This window comes from Geotrypetes seraphini, chromosome 5, assembly GCF_902459505.1.
Source record: "Geotrypetes seraphini chromosome 5, aGeoSer1.1, whole genome shotgun sequence".
Classification (NCBI taxonomy): Eukaryota; Metazoa; Chordata; class Amphibia; order Gymnophiona; family Dermophiidae; genus Geotrypetes; species Geotrypetes seraphini.
This window is the reverse complement of record NC_047088.1, coordinates 184,846,730-184,864,223: the sequence shown is the minus strand read 5'-3', so window position 1 is coordinate 184,864,223 and position 17,494 is coordinate 184,846,730. Positions and strand designations below refer to the sequence as shown.

The 17,494-nt window shown below is 46.2% G+C and overlaps 1 protein-coding gene across 3 annotated transcripts in view; it reads right to left on the bottom strand.

Annotated features, from left to right (window-relative positions):
• The window catches only part of TFPI (tissue factor pathway inhibitor), a 91,113-nt gene that overhangs the window by 4,408 nt on the left and 69,211 nt on the right, over window positions 1-17,494 (bottom strand). For 2 of the 3 annotated variants that reach the window (XM_033946575.1, XM_033946574.1), the window contains 2 exons: window positions 16,865-16,963; window positions 8,088-8,267 (listed from right to left, as the gene is read on the bottom strand). In XM_033946575.1, the coding sequence (XP_033802466.1) occupies window positions 8,088-8,267; window positions 16,865-16,963 (279 nt within the window). The remainder of the gene's footprint in view (window positions 1-8,087; window positions 8,268-16,864; window positions 16,964-17,494) is intronic. The other variant, XM_033946576.1, reaches the window with a different exon arrangement.

The window sequence follows — 17,494 nt, the reverse complement described above, 5'->3', positions numbered from 1 at the left end:
CCAATGCCCCCAACTCTACACACATACACACATTGGGAGACATGGCCACTCTCTCCCATCGTCGCCCAAACCCGCCCTGACAACTCCCCCGTGCCCCGGACTCTACACCCTCCCCTGCAGCAGAAGAGATGCCCACTCTCTCCCGTTGTGGGTCTTCCCCTTTCCAATGCATCCTGAGGTGCCAGGGAGGCGCCTAAGGCTCTGATTGTCCCAGATGCCTAAGGCTCCTCCCATAGGAGGGGCCTTAAGCAATGGGTGAGTTGTTGAGGGGAGTTGGGCAACAGTGTGAGAGAGTGGGCATCTCTCCTGCTGCAGGTTTGTGTGTGTAGACTCGGGGGCATAGGGGAGATGTTGGGGGGTTGGGTGATGGCAGGAGAGAGTGTGCATCTCTCCCGCTGGGGGGTGATTGTGTGATGCAGGAGAGAGTGGGCATCTCTTCTGCTGATCTTCAATTTGGGGTTTGTTTGTTTTTTATTTTTATTTTGCATGTGAGGGGGAGGGGGGAGGGGAGCCTGAGCTGTCAGACCTTACTTTCCTGTCAGTGCCTGAACCAATCAGCATTCAGGTCTGAGCTGTCATAGCCTTACTTTCTGATCAGTGCCTATCGGCAAATTTTGGCTGCAAATGTGGCACAATGAGGTTAGGGAATCACTCGGCATTTGTAGAGAATCACTCAGAGTGCTCATTTTAATATTAATGACCTTGTGGTACTATATTTGCATGGCAGTATCGGAGACTGCTACAAAACACGGAAAAGACCTCGGTATGCCATTTTGATAATCTGCCGCTAAAATACATGCACGCTAAACTGGCTAGAACCGGTTTAGTGACTGTGTTAAAGGCAGAATCCAGCCCTCGGTCCCATGCTAGGCAGCTAAGTGGGATTTTACTGTGAATCCTGGCTTTTTAATGAAGAAGACATTATCACAGGCCTGCACAAATATCTACTGTGCAGTACACTCTGCATTCATTGTTTAATATGGCTTAGTAAAAGAGCCCCTAAATCAATTGTTTACTAGTTTTCTTAATTATTTGATCAACTCATTAATATCTACCAGAATCATTGGAAAGCTAGAATACTTTAAGTAAGTGATTGCTAACATAGATTTTGAGAGATTTTTAAAATTAAATTTCAACTTACAAAATACAAGTTAATATTTTGTTTTCTATAATAGATGGCATGTAAGCCTAGAAACAGGCTTTGACTTGTTCAGAAAGCTGGGTTACACTGGGCTGGGCTCACTACCACTGGAATTTAAATAGTCTGGGCTGGTTCTGATTTGCCACTCCTTTCAGATATTTTAAGCAAGCTATTTTGTATTTGTCTGAACTGGCTCAGGTCCTCTACACAAATAACCTCACATTTTTCACCTAACATGTGGTGAATAAGCAACTGTGTGTGATCTAAAAGCTTTTCCATTGTACTAACAACTTTCTATAGGAATGCTACAGAGATTGGATGCCATGCTGTATCTAACTTATAAACCTAGATATACTACTTTTTCTGTGTGGCTAGGGCTTTTCAACCTGGAGAAGAGATGGCTCAGGGGTAATAGGCAGTGGCGTACCTAGGGGGGGGGCGGGGGGGGCGGGCCGCCCCGGGTACCAGCCCTAAGGGGGTGTTCCCGGCCTTGCCGTTCAGTCCCCCGCCACCCCCGAAGGACCGCTCGCCCCCCTGGCCTCCCCGCACCACCTATGAACAGCCGCAGCAGGATCGCGAAGTCAGCGTCAGCATCCCTGCGCTGCTTCCTACGACGCGATCCCGCCCCTCCTCTGACGTCAGAGGAGGGGCGGGACCGTGGCGCAGGAAGCAGCAGGGATCGCTGACGCTGACTTCGCGATCCTGCTGCGGCTGTTCATAGGTGGTGCGGGGAGGCCAGGGGGGCGAGCGGTCCTTCGGGGGTGGCGGGGGACTGAACGGCAAGGCCGGGAACACCCCCTTAGGGCTGGAACCCGACGCTGACTTCGCGATCCTGCTGCGGCTGTTCATAGGTGGTGCGGGGAGGCCAGGGGGGCGAGCGGTCCTTCGGGGTGGGTCGGGGCATCAGGCCTTCAGGGTGGGGCGGGCGGGCAGGCAAGCAGGCTTTCAAGGGGGAGGGGGTGACAGGCAGGCAGGCAGGCCTTCAAGGGGGGACAGGCCTTCGGGGGGGGGGGTGCAGACATTCAAGGGGTGCAGGCCTTCAAGGGGGGCAGGCAGGCCTTCAGGGGGGTGCAGACCTTCGGGGGGGGGGGTGTAGGCCTTTGGGGGGGTGCAGACCTTCAAGGGGGTGCAGGCCTTCAAGGGGGGAAAGGCAGGCAGGCCTTCAAGGGGGGGGACAGGCCTACAAGGGGGGGGGACAGGCCTACAAGGGGGGGGACAGGCCTACAAGGGGGGGTGCAGGCCTTCAAGGGGGGGTGCAGGCCTTCAAGGGGGGTGCAGGCCTTCAAGGGGGGTGCAGGCCTTCAAGGGGGAGACAGGCCTTCAAGGGGGGGAAAGGCAGGCAGGCAGGCCTTAAAGGGGGGACAGGCCTACAAGGGGGTGGGACAGGCCTTCAAGGGGGGGACAGGCCTTCGGGGGGGTGCAGACCTTCAAGGGGGGAAAGGCAGGCAGGCCTTCAAGGGGGGGACAGGCCTACAAGGGGGGGGGACAGGCCTACAAGGGGGGGACAGGCCTACAAGGGGGGGGACAGGCCTTCAAGGGGGGGTGCAGGCCTTCAAGGGGGAGACAGGCCTTCAAGGGGGGGAAAGGCAGGCAGGCAGGCCTTAAAGGGGGGACAGGCCTACAAGGGGGTGGGACAGGCCTTCAAGGGGGGGACAGGCCTTCGGGGGGGTGCAGACCTTCAAGGGAGTGCAGGCCTTCGGGGGGGGGGTGCAGTCCTTCAGGGGTGGGGTTTAGGCCTTCAGAGGGGGACAGACCTTCGGGTGGGAGGTAAAGTCCTTCGGGGGGTGCAGGTCTTCAGGGGTGGGGTGTAGCCCTTCGGAGGGGGGACAGACCTTCGGGGGAGGGGGGTCCTGGTGTAAAAGTACACAGAGGGAGAGAGGGAAGGGGGGGGTTCAAAGATACATGCATATGCCAGACTTTGGGGGTTAGAAATAATGGGTCTAAAAACAGAGGAGTGGGAGAGAGATGGTGCATAATGGGATTTAGGGAGGGAAGGAACAGAAAGGGAGAGAACTTGGAAACAGGGGATGGTGTGGAGGGGGGATAGAGATACTGGATAGGAGGATAGTTGGGAACAGAAAGGGAGAGATGGTGGATCCTGGGGTGGTGGGGAGTTGAGAAAAGGTGAATCTGTGGATGGAGACAAAAAAAAGGAAAGATGCCAGATCTCCGGGAGAGGGAAGGGAAACGGAAGGGGAGAACAGAGATGGCAGACGGATGGTTAGCACGGAGAAAGGAGACCCTGGCAAGCAAGACAACAAGAGCCTGGGACCAACAAGATTTGAATATTGATCAGAGAACAAAAGGTAGAAAAAATAATTTTATTTTCTGTTTTGTGATTACAATATGTTAGATTTGAAAAGTGTACATGAGACAGCTTGAAATGGGAACTTTTCTATTTTTGTGAATGGCAAGGCTGAGTTCAGTTAAAATATATGCTTTATAAGAAAATATAATAATGTGTTTTATAAAGTTTATAAGCATTGCTGGCATACTCGGTGAGGTGTTCCTAGTGTTGGTGGTGGTGGTAGCATGTCAGTGTGTTGAGAGGAAGAGGTAGTCTGGGAAATTCTGCTGAGCAAACTCTGGGCCCATTTCCACCCCCAGTTAGTCCACTCCACTCAACTGGTTCACACACTGAGTGGGTCTTTGGGTGTTATTTCTGGGTAGTTGTTTTAGAATCTCTTCCAGTGGTTTGTCAGTATCTCCTTCTGGTCCAAGGAAGGAAACTTTGTCAACCTTAGCATTGACCTTCAGAATATGTTTGTAACAGCGCTGCTTGTGTGGCATTAGGCTATGTAGTGATCGAAAGAAAAAAACAGACCTTTGCACATTTTTGCACTATATGGTGGGTGTATGAGGAGATTCATTTCCTGCACAGTTAAGTCCATTTTTTCTACTGAATAATAGTATAGGTACAATGAAAGTAAATAGCAAAAATGTTTGAGTAGATAATTAAGGAAATCTTTTTCATATTGCTTGCTTATGGACTGGGAAAAAAGACTGTTCAAGCAAATGTCTCCAGAACTGCTTTAATGGAAAAATGTGATTTTTTTTTTTTTTAAGTGCTTTGTGAAATTTATTGTTGTTGTGAAATTTATTGTTATACTTTGTTTAAACTTAAAAAGCGGTGTCATTAACAGTGAATCTAATCGAAAAATCGATTCAACAGGGTGAATCGGATCGAATGAAATATTTTTCTCTGAATCGGGCAGCACTATTGGCTACCATGAGAATGGGCTACTGGGCATGATGGACCATTGGTGTGACCCAGTTAGGCTATTCTTATGTTATGTTCTCATCTGTAGGGGCCTTTGTTTTCACTTCTTATTTTAATGTATTTTTTTCCTGGGAACTTATCAGTGTTTTTTTATAATGGGAACAAAAATGGAAGAGAATTAATGTGTGTGGAATGGGGGGGGGTAACTAATTTCTTCAGCTAAATAATTCAATCCACTTCAAACAGACATAGGAGAACTCACGCACCATTCACACACCCTCCAACCAAAAACGTCAAAAGAAAAAAACTGTTCGACAACCTCCTAGCCATTCGAGCTGCAACACTTGACCCCCAACTCTACAACCTATTGACCTCGACCACAAACTACAAAACCTTAAAAAAAGAAATAAAAACCCTTCTATTAAAAAAACACATAAAACCAAACTAACATAATCAGAACTGTCCCAAGCATCACCTGCAACTACTCCATATGTACTTCTGATGTCATGACAATTCAGACATAATTTATGTTATGTTATGTTTGGAATAATGGTTACATAAATGAGGTTCAATAAAAGAAAATTTTCTGTGGGAGCATTTGTTGGAACTTCTGTTATCCTGATTTCTTCTATCTGTGGGCTTTCTTTAGCTAACCTACTTATCTGGGGCTTTCCACTTCTGCAGCTGCCCTTTTCACGGTCCACTTTGCGCTTGCACTCTCTGGGGGGGGGGGGTTGGGTCTGGGCTTGGTGGGGTAGGTGTGTCTGGTAGTTTTGTCTGGGTGGTGGCTGGGTGTTTCTTGGGTGCTTGTTGTGCGGATTGGTGTGTCTGGTGAGCGGTCTGGGTGTTGTTGCTTGTGGGGGTTTTTTTCATTATAAAATATGGCTGAGGGTCTAGTCCGGCTTATTATTCTTGTGGGTTCTGGGGTGGGATTTGTTTGCTTGCCCCAAGTTTTGGCCTTTTGTTGTGTATTGCTATGCCTCTCATTGGCAATTTTCTCTTGGGAGAGGCTTGTTCATGCTTGTTGTTGCTGTTACTCTCATTCTGTGTTCTTTTTGATAATGTATAAGTTTCTGTACAGACCATGGTTGCTTGTCTGGACCTTTTGCCATTCTCAATAAAAATACTTTGGAAAAAAAAAAAAAAAAAAAAAGAAAAATTTTACTGCCTGTTTCTATTCTGACCATTTATTCCATTTCATGGTTATTGCAAAAAAAAAAAAAAAAAAATTTTACATGAGGGGGGGGGGGGGTGTCAAAAAATGATGGGCCCCGGGTGCCACATACCCTAGGTACGCCACTGGTAATAGGATAGAGGTCTATTCAATATTGAGTGGAGTGGAAAGGGTAGATATGAATCACTTGTTTACTCTTCCCAAAAATACTAGGACTAGGGGGCATGCAATGAAGCTACTAAAGAGTAGATTTAAAACAAACCGGAGAAAATATTTCTTCACACAACGTGTGTAATTAAACTGTGGAATTTATTGCCAAACAAGATGGTAAAATCAGTTAGCTTAGCGGGGTTTAAAAAAGGTTTGGATAATTTCTTAAAAGAGAAGTCCATAGGCCATTATTGAGCTGGCTTGGGGAAATCCATTGATTATTCTTAGGATAAGCAGCATAAAATCTGTATTACTACTTGGGATCTAGCTAGGTACTTGTGACCTGGGTTGGCCACTGTTGAAAACAGGATACTGGACTTGATAGACCTTTGGTCTGTTCCAGTATGGCAATTCTTATATTCTTAAAGTGGTTTATATGGGGCAATGAAGTGCTGAGTGACTTGGCCAGAGTCACAAGGAGCTGTAGTGGGAATTAAACTTATAACCTCAGGGTGCTGAGGCAGCTGTTCTAACAACTAGGAAACTCCTCCACTCTGATCAGGACAGTGCCTCTGAATATGCCTACAGGTTACCTCAGCACTACCTAATAGTGCTAGGGTACAACCAAAGCAGTTTTTATTTTTATTATATGCAGTGTCCCTAGATGGCTCACAATCTTACTTTTTGTACCTGGGGCAATGGATGATGAAGTGACTTGGCCAGAGTCATAAGAAGCTGCTGTGGGACCTAGTGGCTCAGGGTCTCAGTCCACTGCACTAACTACTAGGCTACTCTTCCACTGCTTCACTGTGAATTATCTGAATAGGGTAATATTCAATTATCTGAATAGGGTAATATTCAGTGCCACATGGAGGGTGATTTTCGATAGGACGACTAAGTCAAATTTGGATGTTTTGAAAAAAAACATCCAGAAATCCAGTGGAGAAAATATCAATTTTCAAAATAGCCAGAAGTCTATCTTTTAATGTTGAAAATGACCTATGCAGACATTTTGGTCCTTAGTACATCTTTCTTTTTTTGTCCATGTTTAAAAATAAAAACATCCACATCAAAATCGCAAAAAAGCATGTTTTGCAGACGTACCCAACTACTTTGTCTGATCGCGGCAGGGGGAATCTCGATCAGTTGAGCCGATTTCGGGGAGTTCTGCCAGCTCAGCTGATGGGAAGCCTGGGTTTTTTTTCTACTCTTTTGGTGGTAGGAGGGGGTCGTGACTACTGGGGAGTTGGAGAGGGGGGTAATGCTTTAAACCCTCCAGTGGTCATCTTGTCAGTTTGGTCACTTTTGGGGCACTTAGACCTGTTTTACATTTGTCTAAGTCCTGGCATATAAGTTCCACCTAGGATGTCCTGGGAAAGCTTTGCTTATTGATTTAGGACACCCAGGTTGAAGCCTACCCGATGCCCACCCATAACACACCTCCCAACACGCCCCTTTGAGCTCTGGACATAGAAGTGCTGCTGAACATCCAGAAAGTTTGTTTTGAGTATCGACACTTGTACGTCCCTGCTATTAGGATGTCCAAGTGCTGACTTAGGCACGTTTATGGATGTTTAAAAGTTTTGATTATGCCCCTCTAAGTGTCCACTTAATTTAGGACAGCAAAAACACTATTTGGTTAGCTATCTGAGAAGTAGCGCTGAAAATCACCACTATCCAGATAGTGCCTGTATTAACCACAGTATCGGGGTATTCAGTACTAGCCACTACGGGAATAATTCTGTAAGCGTCACAAAAACAAAGGCAAGGATCTGCTACAGAATGCACACAACTAGTCTTTGTGAGAATGTGTGCTGCCAGTTTCAAGGAAGATTCTCTGTTTTGCTTTGTGCACTGGAAATGCTAACTGGCGAGGGTTGTATTTGTTTATCTCCTGCAGTTCCTATCTCTGATACAACCTGAGGGCAAAACGTGACCACATCAGGTTTCTGACATTAATAAACTGGACTTCTTCATTTGGGACTGATCTACTTATTGGTTTTGTTGTGTAATTCTATAAGTGGACACCTCCATTTAGATGCCTAGATGCTGCAAAGTGAGAGCCTATTCCATAACAGTAACCCATTTTTGCATAAACCTCTCTTTCCTTAACATAAAAGCATATTTGAATATTATTTTTGATTTATCCATGGTTTTATCCTAGGGCAATATTTGCCAAACCTGCCCTAGGGGTCCACCAACCTTTCAGGCTTTCTGGATATCCACAATGAATACACACAAAGATTTTCATGCAGTGGAGACAGTGTATGCAGATCCATCTCATGAATATTCTTTGTCAATATCCTGAAAATCTGACTAGCTGGGGGCTCCCTCAGGACAGATTTTAGGAACCATGGACCTAGAGAATTTTCATACCTCTTACCACACAAGTGTTTCCGTACCTTTCTTACAGACCATCACACATAACTTTTTAGTAGAGAAGTTGTTTTTATTCCCACCACACCCACTGTAGTTGAAAGTGAGACATTTTCCTGTAGAGTGCTGATAATAGAATCTTTTTTCAGTGCTGTTGCAGTTTCCTCTCTCAGCAGGTATCCGACAGAATGGAGGGCCATGGGAATCTAAAAATATCAAACATGAGATGCTGTTATATAACTTTGTTGTCAGCCTTATTCTGTGGTTGTATTTTAATTTCAGAAACGAAGAAACATGCTTTCTTAATTAGCTTTTAATACATCTTAAAGTGCACTTCTTACACACATCATTCATATGGATTTTGTCTCTAAAAATCTTTAGGATTGCATTTCAATAAAATTTTAATCACAATTAATTACATAATTAAAAGGAGGACCAGTGGCGTACCTAGGGGGGGGCGGGGGGGGCGGGCCGCCCCGGGTACCAGCCCTAAGGGGGTGTTCCCGGCCTTGCCGTTCAGTCCCCCGCCACCCCCGAAGGACCGCTCGCCCCACTGACCTTCCTGCACCACCTGTGAAGCAGCCCGCAGCAGGATCGCGAAGTCAGCGTCAGCATCCCTGCGCTGCTTCCTGCGCCGCGATCCCGCCCCTCCTCTGACGTCAGAGGAGGGGCGGGACCGTGGCGCAGGAAGCAGCGCAGGGATCGCTGACGCTGACTTCGCGATCCTGCTGCGGCTGCTTCATAGGTGGTGCGGGGAGGCCAGGGGGGCGAGCGGTCCTTCGGGGTGGGTCGGGGCATCAGGCCTTCAGGGTGGGGCGGGCGGGCAGGCAAGCAGGCTTTCAAGGGGGAGGGGGTGACAGGCAGGCAGGCAGGCCTTCAAGGGGGGACAGGCCTTCGGGGGGGGGGGGTGCAGACCTTCAAGGGGTGCAGGCCTTCAAGGGGGGGGACAGGCCTTCAAGGGGGGGTGCAGGCCTTCAAGGGGGGTGCAGGCCTTCAAGGGGGAGACAGGCCTTCAAGGGGGGGAAAGGCAGGCAGGCAGGCCTTAAAGGGGGGACAGGCCTACAAGGGTGGGACAGGCCTTCAAGGGGGGGGACAGGCCTTCGGGGGGGTGCAGACCTTCAAGGGAGTGCAGGCCTTCGGGGGGGGGTGCAGTCCTTCAAGGGGGTGCAGGCCTTCAAGGGGGGAAAGGCAGGCAGGCAGGCCTTCAAGGGGGGGACAGGCCTACAAGGGGGGGAGAAGCTACAAGGGGGTGGTACAAGCCTTCAAGTGGGGGACAGGCCTTCGGGGGGGTGCAGGCCTTCGGGGGGTGCAGACCTTCAAGGGGGGGACAGGCAGGCAGGCCTTCAAGGGGGGGACAGGCCTACAAGGGGAAGGGACAGGCCTTCAAGGGGGTGCAGGCCTTCAAGGGGGGACAGGCCTTCAAGGGGGGAAAGGCAGGCAGGCAGGCCTTCAAGAGGGGGACAGGCCTACAAGGGGGGGAGAAGCTACAAGGGGGTGGTACAAGCCTTCAAGTGGGGGACAGGCCTTCGGGGGGGGGGGAGCAGACCTTCAAGGGAGTGCAGGCCTTCGAGGGGGGTGGTGCAGGCCTTCAAGGGGGTGCAGGCCTTCAAGGGGGGACAGGCCTTCAAGGGGGGAAAGGCAGGCAGGCAGGCCTTCAAGGGGGGACAGGCCTACAAGGGGGGGGGAGAAGCTACAAGGGGGTGGGACAGGCCTTCAAGTGGGGGACAGGCCTTCGGGGGGGTGCAGGCCTTCGGGGGGTGCAGACCTTCAAGGGGGGGACAGGCAGGCAGGCCTTCAAGGGGGGGACAGGCCTACAAGGGGAAGGGACAGGCCTTCAAGGGGGGTGCAGGCCTTCAAGGTGGGATAGGCAGACCTTTAAGGGGGGACAGGCCTTTGGGGGGGACCATGATTTAGAAGTACACGGAGGGAAGGGGGTGTTCAAAGAGACATGCATATGCCAAACTTTGGGGGGGGAAGAAATAATGGGTCTGAAAATAGAGGAGAGGGAGAGAGATGATGGACCATGGGATTTAGGGAGGGAAGGAACAGAAAGGGAGAGAAATTGGACACAAGGGATGGTGTGGAGGAGGGATAGAGATACTGGATAGGAGGGTAATTAGGAAAAGAAACGGAGAGATGGTGGACTCTGGGATGGTGGGGAAGGAGGGAGAGATGCCGGATGAAAGGGTATTTAAGAAAAGGTGGATCTGTGGAGGGAGATGAAAAAAAGGAAAGATACCAGACTTCCTGGGAAGGGAAGGGAAATGGAAAGGGAGGACAGAGTTGGCAGATGGATGGTTAGCATGCAGAAAGAAGGAGACCCTGGCAAGCAAGTTATCAGAAGAAAACCAGAGCCTTGGACCAACAAGATTTGAAATATAACCAGACAACAAAAGGTAGAAAAATTAATTTTATTTTCTGTTTTGTGATTATAACATGTCAGATTTGAAATGTGTATCCTGCCAGAGCTGGTGTTGGACTGCAAACGTGAGCTAGGATTTAACAGAAAGAGGAAAAGTCCTTTTTGTTTCTTTATTTTATTTACACCACAGCGCCAGTGTGGTTAGGAGAAGCCAAAGGGGGTGAAAAAGCTATAAAACCCACCAGGAGTTTTGAAAAAAATCACCCAACTGGGCAGGAAAATCGAATTGAAAAACCAATTCAATAGGGCTGAATCGAATCAAAATTTTTTTTTCCTGTATCTGGCAGCATTAGTTTGTGCTACTGTCTTAGACTTTAGGACCTGGGATTGGGGAGAGATGGCATCCTCAGTACTTTATAATGCAAGTGAAATGAGGATTTGGTCAGACTTTTGAAGGGTCTGCAGAAAATAAATATTGTATAGGCCGGGGACATGAGACAGCAGGAAATGGGAACTTTTCTTCCTTCTATTTTTGTGAATGGAAAGGCTGAGGATGTCAGAGAGGTCAGTTAAAATATGTGCTTTATAAGAAAATATAATAATGTGTTTTATAAAGTTTATAGCATAGCTGGCCTACCCAGTGAGGTGTTCCTAGTGGTGATGGTGGCAGCATGTCAATGTGTTGAGAGGAAGAGGTGGTCTGGGAAATTCTGCTGAGCAAACTCCGGGCCCATTTCCACCCCCCAGTTAGTCCACTCCACTCAACTGATTCACACACTGAGTGGGTCTTTGGGTGTTGTTTTGGGATCTCTTCCAGTGGTTTATCTCCTTCTGGTCCAAGGAAGGAAACTTTGTTATCCTTAGCATTGACCTACAGAATATGTTTGTAACAGCGCTGCTTGTGTGGCATTAGGCTATGTAGTGATCGAAAGAAAAAAACAGACATTTGCACATTTTTGCACTATATGGTGGGTGTATGAGGAGATTCACATTTCCTGCACAGCTAAGTCCATGTGAAGTTACCTTGTGCTGTATTTGACATCTAGCAAGGTCTCTGTTTGAAAGGAAAGATCTAAACTTAAAAATGAAGTGGCCAGAAGTTATGGTAAAAGCAGATAGTGTAGCTGGTTTTAAGAAAGATTTGGACAAATTCCTGGAGGAAAAGTCCATAATCTGTTATTAAGACATGGGGGAAGTGTCTGCTTGCCCTGGATCGGTAGCATGGAATGTAGCTACTCTTTGGGTTTTGACCAGGTATTAGTGTCCTGGATTGGCTACCATGAGAATGGGCTACTGGGCATGATGGACCATTGGTCTGACCCAGTTAGGCTATTCTTATGTTATGTTCTCATCTGTAGGGGCCTTTGTTTTCACTTCTTATTTTAATGTATTTTTTTTCTGAGAACTTATCAGTGTTTTTTATAATGGGAACAAAAATGGAAGAGAATTAATGTGTGTGGAATGGGGGGTAACTAATTTCTTCAGCTAAATAATTCAATCCACTTCAAACAGACATAGGAGAACTTGTGCACCATTCACACACCCTCCAACCAAAAACGTCAAAAGAAAAAAACTGTTCGACAACCTCCTAGCCATTCGAGCTGCAACACTCGACCCCCAACTCTACAACCAATTGATATCAACCACAGACTGCAAAACCTTCAAAAAGAAATAAAAACCCTTCTATTCAAAAAACACATAAAACCGAACTAACACAATCAGAACTGTCCCAAGCATCACCTGCAACTACTCCATATGTACTTCTAATGTCATGACAATTTAGACATAATTTATGTTATGTTATGTTTGGAATAATGGTTACATATATGAGGTTCAATAAAAGAAAATTTTCACTGCCTGTTTCTATTCTGACCATTTATTCCATTTCATGGTTATTGCAAAAAAAAAAAAAAAAAAAAAATTTTTTTTACATGGGGGGGGGGGGGTGTCAAAAAATGATGGGCCCCGGGTGCTACATACCCTAGGTACGCCACTGAGGAGGACATGTCCGGGGAAATCTGGTAATCCTAGCCCCCCACATGCCTCTTGAAATGTATGTTGGTGCAAGCAGCATCTACCACCTCCTGCTCTTGCCGGCCTTGGCTCCCTTCTGACATTACTTCCTGGTCATGGGATCAGGATGTGACATCAGAAGGGATTTGAAGCTGGCACGAGCAGGAGATGGATAGACAAAGGATAGACACACAAAGCACATTTTTGAAAAAAAAACAAGAGAGATGTTTTGCAGTTTTGAAACTAGTCATGTTCGCTACTGAATTTTTGTGCATCTTCTGCAAAACATCTAAACTCAGATTTAGATGGCATCTCAAAAATGCCCCTCTACATCTCTATTAGAGTACTGAGTACAATTCGGAAGAAAACATTTTCAAAAGACATAAACAGAATTGAGCCAGTCCAAAAGCAATTACTTAAATGGTCATTGTCTTTGTCATAAAGCATATGGGGACAGGCATAATGATATAAATATGTATACTTGCAAGAAAGACAGCGTAGGGGAAATAAGGTAGAGACATTTAAATACTCCCATGGCATAAATACAGAGGAGGTGGGTCTCAGCTGAAAGGAAGCTCTGGAATGAGAGGGCATAGGATGAAGATGAAAGGGGACAGCCTCAGTAGTAAAGTAAGGAAATGCTTCTTTATGAAAAGGGTGGTAAATTAATGGACTGGCCTCCCAGTGCAGGTGATCTGGAAAATCGATCTTAGGATTTTGATGAAACTGGGTCAAGCTACAGTTTTCAATGCGAGAAAACTTTTATAAAGTGAGGAAGCTGTGACTGCAATCTGGAAAATGGCTCTAAGGATTTTGATGAAACCAAGTCAATCTACAGTTTTTGGTACGAGAAAGCAAATTAGCTAGGTCTGGAGTTCAGCAAAATTAATCTAGGGGGTCAAAAGGGGAATTTTTACGATGTTCTTGCCTCCCCTGCTGGCCATTGGTCAGACATTCCTAAGGAAGCTTAGCCAGCCAATAGACTGCAGGGAAAAACAGGACTAAAGATTTCTAAGCAGGTTGCTAATGTACTGTCTCTGTAGGTAATAGTCCCACCTCCCCTTGCAGGGCATTGGTCAGACATTCCTAAGGAAGCTTAGCCAGCCAATGAACTGTAGGGGAAAACAGGGCTGAAGGTGTCTAAGCTGGTTGCTAAGTCACTATCTCTTTAGGTAATGTTCTTGTCTCCTCTTGTAGGCCATTGGTCATACATTCCTAAGGAAGCTTAGCTAGCTAATAAGGGGATGTGAGGGAGAGGCTGAGGGAACATATAACACAGGGATGAGACTCATAGTGGGGTAGAAGATTAAGAAGAGGATAAGCACTGTAAAGACGCTAGAACAAGCATGTTCCCTTTTTAAGGATACAGTCACCGAGGCACAAAATCTATATATACCATGTATCGGCAAGGGACCCAAGAGGAAAAAGAACAAGGAACAAGCATGGCTCACTGTAATGGTGAAAGAAGTGATCAGAGACAAGAAGACTTTGTTTAAGGAATGGAAAAGGTAAAAAATGGATGAAAACTGGAAAAAGCACAAACAGCATCAAAGCAGGTGCCATAAGGTGTTAAGAGGGGCCAAAAGAGACTACGAGGAAAAAATAGCCAAGGAGGTAAAAAAATTCAAGCCGTTCTTTCGATATACTAAGCGGAAATGACCAGCAAAGGAAGCTGTGGGGCCATTGGATGACCATGGAATAAAGGAGGACAAAGCTATCGCCGACAACCTGAATACATTTTTTTGCATCTGTGTTTACCGAAGAGGATATATACAACATACCGAAGACGGTCAGTCTAGAAGAGGTATGCAAGCAGATTGATAGGCTTAAAAATGATAAATCCCCAGGATTGGATGGCATCCATCCGAGGGTAATCAAGGAATTGAAAGGGGCTATAGCTGAACTACTTCAACTAATAGCTAATCTGTCGATCAAATCGGGAAGAATTTCGGAAGACTGGAATGTGGTGAATGTTACGCCGATCTTCAAGAAAGGTTTGAGGGGTGATCCGAGAAACTACAGACCGGTGAGTCTGACCTCGGTACCGGGAAAGATGGTAGAAGTGCTGATAAAGGACCGCATCATTGAGCACCTTGACAGACATGATCTGATGAGGACAAGCCAGCACGGCTTCAGCAAAGGAAGATTTTGCTTGACGAACTTGCTACACATCTTCGAGGGAGTAAACAGGCAGATAGACAAGGGTGACCTGGTCAACATTGTATATCTGGATTTTCAGAAGGCATTTGATAAGGTTCCGCATGAACGACTATTTTGAAAAATTGCGAGCCATGGAATCGAGGGTGAAATACTCACGTGGATTAAAAACTGGCTGGCGGATAGGAAACAGAGAGTGGGGGGTAAATGGACAATACTCAGACTGGAAAAGCGTCACCAGTGGAGTGCCGCAGAGTTTGGTGCTTGGACCCGTGCTCTTCAATATATTTATGGAATATTGGAAATTGGAACAAAAAGTGGAAAAACTGGAAATTGGTACAAGGAGTGAGGTGATTAAATTTGCAGACGATACAAAGTTATTCAGAGTAGAGAAGACGCAGGAGGATTGAAAAGATCTACAACGTGACATAATCACGCTTGAGAAATGGGCTGCGACATGGCAAATAAGGTTCAATGTGGATAAGTGTAAGGTGATGCATGTCGGTAACAAAAATATTATACACGAATACAGGATGTCTGGGGAGTTACTTGGACAGACCCCCCAGGAAAGAGACTTGGGAGTGCTGGTCAATAGGTCGATGAAGCCATCCGCGCTATGAGCAGCGGTGGTGAAAAGGGCGAATAGGATGCTAGGAATGTTTAAGAAGGGGATCATGAACAGATCGGAGAAGGTTATCATGCTGCTGTACCGGGCCATGATACGCCCTCACCTGGAATACTGCATCCAGCATTGGTCACTGTACATGAAGAAGGACAAGGTACTACTTGAAAGGGTCCAGAGAAGAGCAACTAAAATGGTTAAGGGGCTGGAGGAGTTGCCGTACAGTGAGAGATTAGAGAAACTGGGCCTCTTCTCCCTTGAAAAGAGTAGGCTGAGAGGGGACATGATCGAAACATTCAAGATATTGAAGGGAATAGACTTAGTAGATAAAGACAGGTTGTTCACCCTCTCCAAGGTAGAGAAAACGAGAGGGCACTCTCTGAAGTTAAATGGGGATAGATTCTGTACAAATGTAAGGAAATGGTGGAAAACTGGAACGCTCTTCCAGAGGCTGTTATAGGGGAAAACACCCTCCAGGGATTCAAGACAAAGTTAGACAAGTTCCTGCTGAACCAAACGTATGCAGGTAGGGCTGGTCTCAGTTAGGGCACTGGTGTTTGACCTAAGGGCCGCCGCAGGAACGGACTGCTTAGCACGATGGACCACTGGTCTGACCCAGCAGCGGCAATTCTTATGTTCTTAGGTGAAATTTAAATTGAGGGAAGAGATATACATAGGATCTTAGGCAACCAATAGGCTCCAGGAAAAAAAATAGAACAGAAGGTTGCTAAGCAGGTTGCTAAGATACTTTTCTGTAGCTAAGTGGTTCTGAGGAAAACAGAGGCTGAGGGAATAGATATGGAATGTAAAAAGGGAGAACACAGCTGAGATTTAAACTGATACAAACATAACTCGTATGCTGTTTGCTAAGGCACTCTCTCTGTAGTTAAGGGCTTCTGAGGGAAACAGAGGCCGAGGAAAGAGTTAATGCCAGCTGGGAGAGGCATGGAAAGTGATACAAAGATAACTGCAGCCCAGAAGCTTAGCTAGCCAATAGGCTGTAGGAAAAAAAAAAAAAAAATCAGCAAAGCGCTTAAGGCACTGTCTCTGTAGCTATTGCTCCATCTCCCCCTCCCCTGCAGCCCATTGGCAAGAAATTCATTAAAAAAACCTTAGCCAGCCAATAGGCTGCATTGAAAACCAAGGCATTGTCACTGTAGCTATTGCTCCTGCATCCTCCTCCCCTGCAGCCCATTAGCGAGACATTCCTTAAGAATTCAAACAACAGGGAGCTGATAGAGGATTCTCAGAACAGAGAATCAGCTTGGAACTAAGGGGTCAAGAAAACAATTTAAGTGGGAAGAGTTGAGACTATTTTCATTTTCAAATTTAGGACACCTCCTCCCCATAACTGAGTGAATCAAAGAATTACTGGGTGGGAATGTGCACACCAATACTACACAAGATAACCCAAACAACAACCCCATCATTCACCTACTTTCTTGAGTGAAGCTTAGCCTTCCAGGTACTGTATATAAATTTAAGAAAGATTGGGAGAAGTCAATAGGATCTCTAAGGAAGGTATGGATGGACAGACTGAATGGACCATATGATCTTTATCTGCCTTCATCTTCTTTGTTTCTGTGTAATCTATGGTTTCCAACTAAAACTTACAATCTATACAAAATTTTAAAAAATACACATCTTACGTGCAATTCTTGCAGATATAACAGAAATTTCTGGTATGGAGTTATTTTTCGGCTGTTGTGTAGATTGTTCTTCAGCTGGGACAAGTGACGACAAAGCTGCTAATGATGATAAACAAAAGTTAATATCTAAAGAAAACATTCTTGAAACAGTAATTCTACTAAGTTCCCAGAATATTTCATACTGGAACCATACAATCCAAAATTCAATATCATGCTGAAATTTCCAAGCTGGTATACTGAAAAAACAAACAAACAACAACAAAAAAACATTGCGACATAGAGCTGGATTGTTTATTCTAGATGAGATCATGAGACAGAAGAACCGTAAAGGTAGGCCATTTCAGTGACATACCTAGCATATGTGACACTCAGGGCCCATCATTTTTTGACCCCTCCCCCCCTCATCTATATAAAAAATATGGGTATAAAGTAGGGCTGCACTATGGAGAAGGGCAGTTTTTCCGATGCACTCTGGAAAGGAAGGCAAAGGGCTGTGACTGAAGCCGGGAGTGGAACTGAGAAGCAGCTTGTGGGGACTCAGGCTAACCTAGGACATGGGAGAATAAAACGCAACATATTCTGCCCCTACAGATTGGCATTCAAATCCATGGTTGGCTGATTGCTTCTTCT